Here is an 11,021-nt window from a genome sequence, read left to right as displayed (position 1 = left end):
TGTTTTAGATCCAGAGCAAGGCTTTCTGTGACACTTTAGGAGTGAGTTGGGGACAGAGTTGAGGAATTGAGTTCTGATGCAAGTTCTGTAAGTGAGCTTGTGTGGTCTTGCTAGTGTGGCTTTTGCAGGGAGGAGTGCTGAATGAGTGTGTTAGGGATTAGGGATTAGCCTAGTTGGCTTTTATTTCATCAGGTTGTTATCCCATTAAAGTTCTTAGTGTTATCCTATGGAGTTATCTGAAAACCCCTTATATCAGACATTCTTACTTTTGAAAAGTTTGAGAAGTTAAGAGAATCAGAGAAAAGGTCTAGTCCTTCATCTTGTTGGTTACATAATATGAAAGTAGTTTCAAATGTTTTGAAAAATCTGACAGTCTTTTTTCAGTCTTCTTTGTCCTTGACCTTTCTTCTGCTTTTGATACTGTTGATCTCTTTATTTATTCTCTTGCTTCTCACCCTCCTGTCAGATTGCATCTTAATCTCCTTTGTTGGCTCTTTAATCAGTGGTTCACAATCATCCCATTTTTTTATCTCCATAACTTTGCACTAGTCATTTATTATGCCTAAAATGCACATGCTTCTTTCTCTTATAGACCTCATAGAATACCTCACCTCTTTAAATAGTGCTCAAAAACCATTTCCTAAATGGTACCTTTCCTAATCCACCCCCTTCCAGCTCCTAATAACCTTACCCACTAACTATTATGTATTTTAACTCTCATATTTATTTTGCATTTATTCTATTATAACCAGAAGCTACCAAGAGGCTGACTCAGGGGTGTTATCTTCCTTCAGGTCACTATCTCTACTTCCTCCACTCCTTTCTTTCATGCCGGAGGCTTGAGTTTTGCCTTGCTTGTACATCCTTTCCATTCAATAATCATGACCACATTTTAACCCCAGGGCAAAAAAAAATAGTCCCTTGTGAATTAAATTCTGGAACAGGTTGTTGTTATTGAGTCTTTTTCAGTTGTGACCTACTCTTTGTGACCCTTTTTGGAGTTTTCTTGGCACAAAATAATGGTGTGATTTACCACTGCCTTTTCCAGCACATTTGTCAGATGAAGAAATTGAAGCAAGAAAGATTAAGTGACTTGCCCAGGATCACACAACTAGTTAATGTCTGAAAACAGATTTGAACTCAGGAAGATGTAGCTTCCTGATTCTAGGCCTGCAACTCCAGGCCCATTGTTCCACCTAGCTGCCCAAAGAATTTATATAACCGTAAGTATTAATAAAAATCATATCTATAAATTATTTATCTAGCATCGGTTGATTGTTGTCCTTTGTTCTTGAAAAACAACCAAAAAATGACATCACTATGCTAGAGTGTATCTGACTGGTTGATCTGACCAATATGAGCTCTGAATGCTCTATCACAAATTGGGTACACTATGGATTGTAAATGCCATCCATTTGATAATTGGGGTGGATTCTCTGAATTTATGTTTCTCTCATTTCTTTTGAACTATTTCAATTCTGCTCATAGAAATCAGCAGTTTCCATGATGAGGGTGTGCCATGCTGGGCAGTCCTGTACCAAAGTCTCCCATGTTGCACAATCAATTCCAGTTAAGAGTGATCTTGAGAGTGTCCTTGTATTACTTTTTTTGAATGCACTGTGTGTGCTTACCCTGTGTGAGTTTTCCATAAAATAAGTGTACCTTTGGCATTCTAACAAGATAACCAGCTAGTTGTATTTGCACTCCTTGTAGTAATGTTTGAATTCTTGACTTAAGAACTTCAGTGTCCAGAACCTTCAGAGTCTTCCTTAAGACAATTTAAATGGAAGTGATTCAGTTTCCCACGAGAATGTTGGCCTACTGTCTAAGTCTGTGGACCTTCAATTAGGTCTTTCCTTCAGAGCCTCACAAACACTGGCAAAATAGCTCTGGCAAAGCTTGCAGCAACCTCACTATCAGTGTGTGATATCCCTGAAAAGTACACTGCCAAGATTAGTGAACTTATCCACGGTATTCAAAACTTCATTGTTGTTGATCAAAATTAACACAAGCAATAGAAAATCGACCTTAGCTTCAGAGGCTGCATTGAGTGTACTGCAAACAGAAATTCATGCATCAGCACTCCCTCCACTATCTTTATAACCATTTAACTAAAAATACAAAATTCATGGGCCCATGTGCTATTGATTTATCAATGAAGATTTAGAATAATTAGCTTAAAACATTTACCTTTTCATAAGATATTTTGTGATTTAAAAGTGAACTGTACAGAACTGAAAGCTATGGTTAAATTTGAATTATTATTGTAGTCCCTCTGGATAACTAGGTGATGCTAAGTCTAGAGCTCAAATCTCACTTCAGACACTTAAAATCTGTATAACCCTGGGCGAGTCACTTTACCCTATTTGTCTCAGTTTCCTCAACATAAAGTGAACCGGAGAAGGAAATGGTAAATCACTCCAATATCTTTGCCAAGAAAACCCCAATTGGGGTCAAAAATGAAAGAATGGAACAACATTTGTAGTTCATTTAACCTCTTGAGTTACAATTCATGCATCTGCCACCACTGATGGGTTCAAATTCAATTCAATAAACACTTATTAAGTGCTTACTATAAGCCAGGGACACTTGGAAAGTTCTAAATTCTCTATAAATAAAGATTTTGGGGAGGAGTTCGATACCATAACCTTTTGCTCTGTAGTCAAAGGAGAGAGAGAGAGAGAGAGAAATAACCAATGATATTGAGTAGGTGTTGAGAAAGCTGAGTCAATATAGATGATGATAAGCTATCACATGATGAGCTTATCTTGGGGGAGGTATGATGTTGATGTTCAGTAGAGAAAAAACCAAGCAGAGAAAAAGATGACCCATCTTCCCAACTAGTTGGGACACTACGACAATTCTAGGAAAATGGTTTATATCTGATATGATTTAGCTCACCTGAAGCTTATGCTGCTCACATTCTCTCAATTTTCCATAAATATCCAGAGTGTTATTTTCAAAGGGTTTTCAACACTATTCAATACTTATTATTCAGAAATCAGAATACACTGAATATAGTCTGCTGTTACTACACATTCCCCAAAAAGACCCTCCAGAAAATTTTGTACTTTTCGTAACACTACATAGGAAAAGAAACAGTGCACTTTATCATGGACTGGAATTCTGTTTTGGTGTATTTTGCATGAAAAAAAGGCCCTTCATAGGAGAATGCTTTGTATTTATATTTATTTTCATGAAATAAATATTATAAAAACTAATTTTTTGTACATATTTACACCATGGTTTTAAAAAAGTATTAATTTTTTAGTATTATTGGTTGACTTGAAAAAATAATCCAAATAGAATGCTAATATTGTCTTTATTTTTTGTAGTACCTTTTTTTTTTTTTTTTTTTTTTTTTAGGTTTTTGCAAGGCAAATGGGATTAAGTGGCTTGCCCAAGGCCACACAGCTAGGTAATTATTAAGTGTCTGAGACTGGATTTGCACCCAGGTAGGCCTGACTCTAGGCCAGTGCTTTATCCATTGTGCCACCTAGAGGCCCTGTAGTACCCTTTTTAAAACTCTGTAATACAATCTCTATTTTTCTTAAACTTAAATGTACAAAAAAACCCCAAAATTTTAAGAAAATGAAATAAAATAGAATTTAACATTTTAATTGCTAATCCAAAATTATAATAGTAAGTGAAATGTGAAAATAACATTTAAAATTGCACTCCACCTTTTTTTTGGTGGGGGGGACTTCCAATTGTTTAAATGCATACAAAGAGGAATAGTACAAAATTAAAAATATTTTGTACATTTTCTGTTTGTATAAAAAATATGTATAAGCTATCCAGAACACAAATATCCAGAAGATATATCTATTATCCAATATAATATGATTAATTGGTATATATTTGTAAATTAATGGTAACTGTCAACCTCTCTCTTCTTTTGATGGGAGAATTTTAAAGTACTTACACTTGCAATCATAACATTAATGAGTATGATATTATTTGAAAGTCAATTTGAAGAAATAGTGGCTTATTTGGTGAATTATTGATAATTTAATTACCCCAAATTTTGAAATAGTCAATCAATATAGGACATATAAAATATCTATAAAGCAGATACAATGCATCAAAAAAGTTAAAGTTGCTCAGAACATTGAGAGATAAGATTTAAATTTAATTTTAATTAAAGATTAAGACAAGATTTAGAGATTTAAAAATATTTTAGTGAAATTGTAAAGCTTTCTAAAATTGCTTTTCACCTTTATTTCCTTTTATCTATTTTTGTGTATTTTCATAATGATATTAGCATAGAAGTAAATAGATGTAATTTGTAAGTAAGTAAAAGTTTTTACTAACAGGGTTGCTCTATCAAAATAGTTTGCATAAATGTTTTATGAAGGTAGGGTATTTCTTTTGCCTCTTTTTGTGTCCCAGTGCTTAAGCGCAGTGCACAGAACATATAGGCACTTAATAAATATTTGTTGATTGAATGAATATTGTTTTAGGGGACTGAGAATATCTATGACTTTAAGTCCTGGTCACACATGGAACATTCTAAATGTTCTAAGCCAAGTTGCTTACAACAGCTGAAAATGAGCTGAAATCTGCATTCTTATACCTATCTCTTCGAGTCTTCCCTCTGAAGCAACAAAGAATGAAAAATGTTTCCAAATCTAAATGTACTGTTTTCAAGGTTTTAAAGAGAGTGTTTGAGATGTCTAGTCTTGAAGGCACAGAAGAGAGAGCAGGATGTTTCCTGTTGTTTGTACATCCTTCATTTTTTATTTTGTTTTTTTTCCATAATTGAAATTGTATTTTTCCAATTATTTACAAAGGTAATGACTGATTTTGTCCATATACAATTACAAGATTGCTGAATGGTTGAAGCCATTCCAAACCCAACTATTATTTCTCTATTCACACAGTTTCCTTAAAGCTGAGAAGGGAATTCTTTCAGTAGGCTTCTTCCTAGGAAATTGTGCGATGATGACCATTAGCAAAACAAAATCTCCTGTTCCGGGGAGAGCAAAACAAAAAAGTATTTGTCCCTTTTTTAATGAGGGGAATATCTCGGTTCCTCCAAATTCAATTCCTCCCATGTTGCCTTAAAGGTAATTTGAGTTGTGAGGAAATCTAGAAGTTGGAGGTTTAAATTACCAGGCTGGAAGGTACAGGAACTACAAAGATGATGGATCTAGAAGACAGTCTAATGCAATTATGTTCAAGGTACAATTCTTAGGGACATAGAGCCTATCTATATTAATCTCTCCTGGTTGAAAGGCTGAAGACAATTTATTCTCTAATTTCCTATGAGCAGGAGAGGTGTCCCACAGTTACTATTATCCAGGGGCATCACCGATAACACAACCAGGAGCATGAAGACTAATTTGGGATTTTTTCCCCCTCTGCATTGTCTTTTTTTTTTTTTTTTTTTTTTTTTACTTCAAGGAGCTTATGATGTTCTAGTCCTGTATGACTATGGCAGTTCTGGTCTGGGTTTGAATCAGGTGAGTCCCCTGGTAGTTTGTTTGATATCCTAACAAATTGAAACATCTGTAGTTCATCAACAATTAAAAGATGATTTAATTAGCTAATGCAGGAGGTCCATATTCTACAAAGAAAGGAATTGAGTACACTTCAACTTGATTTAGTTTAAGCATCATCGTAAAATGCCTGGAGCTTCTTGTGGATGTTTTGAACTTTGGTAACAAGAGTTGTCATCTATCTGAGCCTTTAGTTGTTCCCCCACTCCCAAAGTTTAACTACAACCTCAATACCTGTTTTAAGGAAAAATTAGCCTAATGTGCATAGGGGCAGGGGTTAGGATATTGGGACTTGAGACAGCTGAAGTAGGATGTCACTAAGTTACTCTTGAACCTGAATGTCATCATTTTTCATATTTGCACTACCTGCCTCATAAACTTTTAGGAAGCTTTTTGTAAACTGCCAAACTTAAGTAAAATATAAGCTACTTTAATAATTATTCTAAGAATGTTATAATTCTCATAATGTCTACAGTTATGGGGCAGGAGATGAAGAGGGGTCAGTGAAGAGAGAAAAAACTTTGAGAAGTAGGAGAAGCAGAAGAGTGCAGTGATGTGAGAGGATTTCAAGGAAATTTACACAAGAAACATATTTCCATTTTAACTGTCTTCAGTTCCTAGGTAAATGGATTAGCAATGGTACTTTATTTCATCATGTCAGGTAGGGATATCTTTGAGCCAGAGGGCATTCTAGAGCATTTAAAATTAAAACATGGAGGTTATTCTATCTAGAACTAGTCTTAAATTGCCCCCTTTTTTCCCTAATCTTTCACAGATGTTTTTCACCTTAATGTTACTTTAAAAAACAAAACAATTCTATCTTTCCTCTTATTGTCAATTTTCTCCCTTTTCACTTTTACTTTCATAGGTTCAAAAGAATATTAACAGTTTTTGATAAAAATCCTTCATTGGTGCTACTTTTTAAAAAAAAATTTTTTTTTTAGATTTTTACAAGGCAATGGGGTTAAGTGGCTTGCCCAATGCCACACAGCTAGGTAATTATTAAGTGTCTGAGACCAGATTTGAACTCGGGTCCTCCTGACTCCATGGCCTGTGCTCTATCCATTGTGCCACCTAGCCTTCCCTATCTTCAACTTTTATAGTTTTAGTAGAGTGATGACTTTTTATTACCCAAAATCTAACTACCCAAATCCACAAAAAAGACATTAACTCTTGAAAAACACCTAACAATTCTGATGATAAAATAGAGGAATAAAATATATATTCTAGCTTATCAGTATTGTGAATTTTTTAGCATAGGCTTTTGTACAATGATTTTAAATTTAAAAGGCAATGTGGGGAATGTGCTGTCAATAGAAAATCAATTTTGTTTGGTTTCAAGAGCAATGGTTCATTACCATGTTCTAAACTGATCTTCACTAGACATAACAATGAACCAAAATAATATTTAGGAAGGAGCTAAATAAATATAAATTTAATATTTTCAAAATAAATGGCATATATAATACAAGGAAATGTTCCACATTAAAAGTGGTAATAATTTATTAGCCAGGGGCAATTAGGTGGCTCAGTGGGTAAGAGCACCAACCCTGGATTCAGGAGGACCCGAGGTCAAATGTGACCTCAGGCACTTAATAATTACCGGTCTTTCCGTGGGGGTGGGGGGAGGGAAGTAAGATTGTCGGAAAAATTGGAAAAGTCAAAATCTTTAATAAAAGAAAAAAAAATAATTACCTAGCTGTGTGGCACTGGGTAAGTCACTTAACCCCATTGCCTTAAATTTAAAAAAAAAGCTACAAGAAAAAAATAATTTATTAGCCAAAGTATAATGAAAGTACAAAGCTGTTTGCATATGGAAAAAATCCAATTACATATAAATTTGTTTTTGAAAATTAATGTATAAAGTTATACTTCTTCTTTTGCTAATAATATTGGGATACTTGACAATGAGACCAAGATTCCTAGACACAAATGAAATTTTGTGGTTTAGGGTCTCCCAAAACTCTGGGTTTAACACAGATTAGGTACAATCCTGAGTGCCTGATCCAGTTAGTTTTTTTCTCTTTGATTTATTGCCTCTAACTAGAGTACTCCTGGAAAATTTCCAAATATACTCATGGTAAAGTTCAAATTATTTTTTCCCAAATGCAAATATGGGCAACAGAAGCCCATCCTTCCTATTGGACCTATAGTCTAAGCAATTTGGCAATATTGGGAAAGATTGGATTGTCAGGTCTAGATCTACTTTATTTCTCTCATGATGATGCCTAAAGGTCCCCCTGGTAGAGAGGCCAGGTTGGTGATTATCTTATAATTAAAAAGTTGATGAAATCTTTAAGATGCTGGTGGTCCAGAGTAATCCTTTTGGAGAAACGCTTGAATTTGGTACTCCACTATTTGAACTCCAAGGTTGAGAAAGTCAGTTCAAGGATCTATCTTCTTTTGGGCCTCAGGCAAGTACTTGTCTATTGCTATATCATTGTTGGGCAAGTAAAGTCTATGTTATGGATCTCTAGTATCTGACCTGTGCTTAGGAAACAGAAATGTGGAGTCTTCCCTCTCTACTACCTGGGTAAGCATATGGCTATTTATTCATGCTGAGGTGGAGCAAGAGGGAAGGGGATAAATTGTTGGGAAGAAATCCTAAAAGATTTAAGGAAAAATGTGGAGTAACAAAAACAAAAGGAGAAAGATGAAAGAAATTGGTATGTCCTCTAACAATCTCTCCACCTGATGCTCAAGAATTTGGTCTTGGGGGGCAGTGGATAAAGCACTGGCCCTGGAGTCAGGAGTACCTCGGTTCAAATCTTGTCTCAGACACTCAATAATTACCTCGCTGTGTGGCCTTGGGCAAGTCATTTAATCCCATTTGCCTTGGAAAAAAACGAAAAAAAAAATTCAGTCTTCTTGGAGACAGTTTTATTCACTGAGAACTGGAGTTCCTTCAACAAGATGGCAGGACAAACATGCTTTCCCTTCATGGGGAATGGTCCCTCAAGATGCCTCTGGATAGTTCATACCTTGTAATCATCATTTCAGCTACAATTTTTTAATTTGTGCGAACAAAAAGCTTATAATAGCAATAGATCAGATCTGAAGATCACAATTATCAGAAAACATGAAAAAACAAATGTTAACATATTAAAGAAAGTCCTTTGGGGGCAGCTAGGTGGCCCAGTAGATAGAGCACCCGCCCTAGAGTTAGGAGGACCTCAGGTCAAATCCAACCTCAGATAGTTAATAATTACCTAGTTGTGTGACCTTGGGCAAGTCATTCAACCCCACCGCTCTGCAAAAAAAAACAAAACAAACAAAAATAGAGAAAAGCCTTTGGTGTAGCAGTTTATTTTGTAGCATGATAAACTATTATTACTTGTGTGATCTTGAACAAGTCCCTTAACTTCTCTGGTATCAAGTTCTCTAAAATGAGTAGTTTTGGACCAGATGGCCTCAAAAAGCTCTCCTTCAGGCCTAAAATCTATGATTTTGTGATCTAGCTGCAATTTCTTCTTGTGGTAGGATAATTCTTCTTGAGTGAACTTTTATCGGTTAACATATTTTCCCCCAAAGATGCACGTTACCACGAGTCAATTTCTTTTTACAACCGGAATTCTAATTTTTAAAGCGCCAGATAGTTTCCCTATACTTTTGACTTTTATAATCAAAAGTGAATATTGTTGAATCCCTTTTCTTCGGCGGACGACACTTGGATCTCAACTTTGAGTGTGAAGACTCGTTAGCCCGGTAGCTTTATGAAAAACAAGCCGTCCCTCGGATCTCTAGCCCCGCTCTCAAATATGGAGGATGTGCGAGCCTCGGGAAGGAACGGCTTCATTCATTAACGCTCCGGCAGGCTCCTCGGGAGCTTGCTATCTCTTCCTGTAGCAGTGACAAACTACAAAAGTCATTGAGCAGCCAATAACAAGGTAGAAGAGGACGCGCAAAAGCTCCTCCCCAAAGTTCTTCCTCCTTTAGAGCCCAAAGTAGATAAAAAACAAGACACCAAACTTCCTAGGAGCTGAGGCTGGATCCAGTGGGCTAGGGCAGTTGTGGGGGGTAAAAAAGGGGAGAAGACGAGGAGGGCTCGGAGGGACCTCCCGGGGAACCTCGCTTTCCCCCTCACTGGCCGTTGGGAAGGCAGAGGGGGAGCATTTGTCGGGGTTGCAGGTAAGAGTGCCGCCAGCGGGCAGCCGAAGTCGGCTGGGGGCCGAGGGGAGGAGAAGCCGGCCGGAGGGGCCGCCGCACGGTGTGCGCCGCGCTGGGGGGCGGGGAGGCCGGCCACCCCGCCGGCTGCGGTTGAGCGTCAGCTCCCCATTGTGAGCGAGGAGGGGGAGGAGGGGAGAGGCGGCGGGGCAGGGGAGGAGGGGAGCGAGGACCCCGAGGGGCCGAGGGGCCGAGGCGGGGGCGGGGCGCCGGCTGGCTCGCTCTGCGCCGGGCCCGCCGCGCCGGGCCGGAGCTCACACAAAAGGAGCGCACGGCCGCGCCAACGCCCTCGGCCGCCGCCGGCCCGGGAGGGCGGGCCGGCCCCGCCTGACCGGCTTTCTCTCCCCCGCCCCCAGCTTTCTTAGGGAAGGGGACGCGCGCGGGGGCCCGGCGGCACGCGGGCGCGGGGAGATGCCGCTGCTGCACCGAAAGCCGTTTGTGAGGCGGAAGCCGCCGGCGGACCTGCGGCCCGACGAGGAAGTTTTCTACTGTAAAGTTACCAACGAGATCTTCCGCCACTACGAGTAAGAGCCCTGGGCCGGGGGGGGGGGGGGGGCGGCGCTAGGGTCTCCCCAGCCCTCGGGAAGCGCTCCTTTTGTCTCGGGGTGCCCCCGGGGCGCGCCGGGGACCGGCTGCCCCGGAGCTCCCGCTCTCGCCCTCCGGGGCCGCCCCGGCCCGGTTTGAGAATTGAGGAAGAAGCGGAGGCGGGGGAATCCCACGCCGGGCGCCGGCCTGGGGGGGGGGGGGTCCCGGGCCGCCCCGCCCCGCCCCCACCCCGGCGCGAGTTTTGCTGCCCGGCAGTTCCGGGATCCCGGCCGCCGGGCTCCGGCGGGGGTCTCCGGCCCGGGCCGGGCCGTCCCGCCGCGGTGGGAGGCCTCGACGTGGGGGCTGTCGGTTGGCGTGTCCGCGCCGAGGGGTGCGGGGCCCGGGCCGGAAAGGGAAGGACGAGCGGCTCGTGGGTCCCCCCCGGCCGGCCGCCGGCGAGACTCGGGCCCCGGGCCCGCCGACTTGTGCGCCGGCCGGCCTCCGGGGGGGCCCCTCGCCCCGGACCACTGCCCGCTCCTCTCCCCGGGAACGGGACGGGTCGGAAAGAAGTCGCAGGAGGAAGAACTTTTCTCGACCCACCTCCGCCTCCCCCACCCTCTGGGCGAGTCACGCTTGACGCTAGTTACCTCGTGGAGCCTCTGGTCGTGAAGAACCTGCCTGAGGCTCGTGCCCTTGCTAGTCTTAAAAGCAATGTGGAGCTAAAAAGAACCGCGCGCGCGGTGTGTGTCTGTGTGTGTCCGTGTCCGTGTGTGTGTGTGTGTGTGTGTGTGTGTGTGTGTGTCCGTGTGTCCGTGTGTGTGTCTGTGTGTG

At 40.9% G+C, this 11,021-nt stretch overlaps 1 protein-coding gene across 9 annotated transcripts in view; it reads left to right on the top strand.

Moving 5' to 3' along the window:
- Positions 1–9,461: 9,461 nt before the first annotated feature.
- Positions 9,462–11,021, top strand: part of BAZ1A (bromodomain adjacent to zinc finger domain 1A) — a 128,337-nt gene continuing 126,777 nt past the window's right edge. For 7 of the 9 annotated variants that reach the window (XM_074213363.1, XM_074213361.1, XM_074213359.1 and 4 more), the window contains exon 1: positions 9,855–10,189. In XM_074213363.1, coding sequence (XP_074069464.1) covers positions 10,077–10,189 — 113 coding nt within the window. In that variant the 5' untranslated portion in view covers positions 9,855–10,076. Of the gene's footprint in view, positions 9,630–9,854; positions 10,190–11,021 lie in introns of those variants that run through there. The other 2 variants (XM_074213357.1, XM_074213364.1) reach the window with 2 other exon arrangements.

The sequence above is a fragment of the Macrotis lagotis genome, chromosome 1 (genome assembly GCF_037893015.1).
Source record: "Macrotis lagotis isolate mMagLag1 chromosome 1, bilby.v1.9.chrom.fasta, whole genome shotgun sequence".
In the NCBI taxonomy this organism is placed as follows: domain Eukaryota; kingdom Metazoa; phylum Chordata; class Mammalia; order Peramelemorphia; family Peramelidae; genus Macrotis; species Macrotis lagotis.
This window is presented reverse-complemented; position numbering and strand designations above follow the sequence as displayed.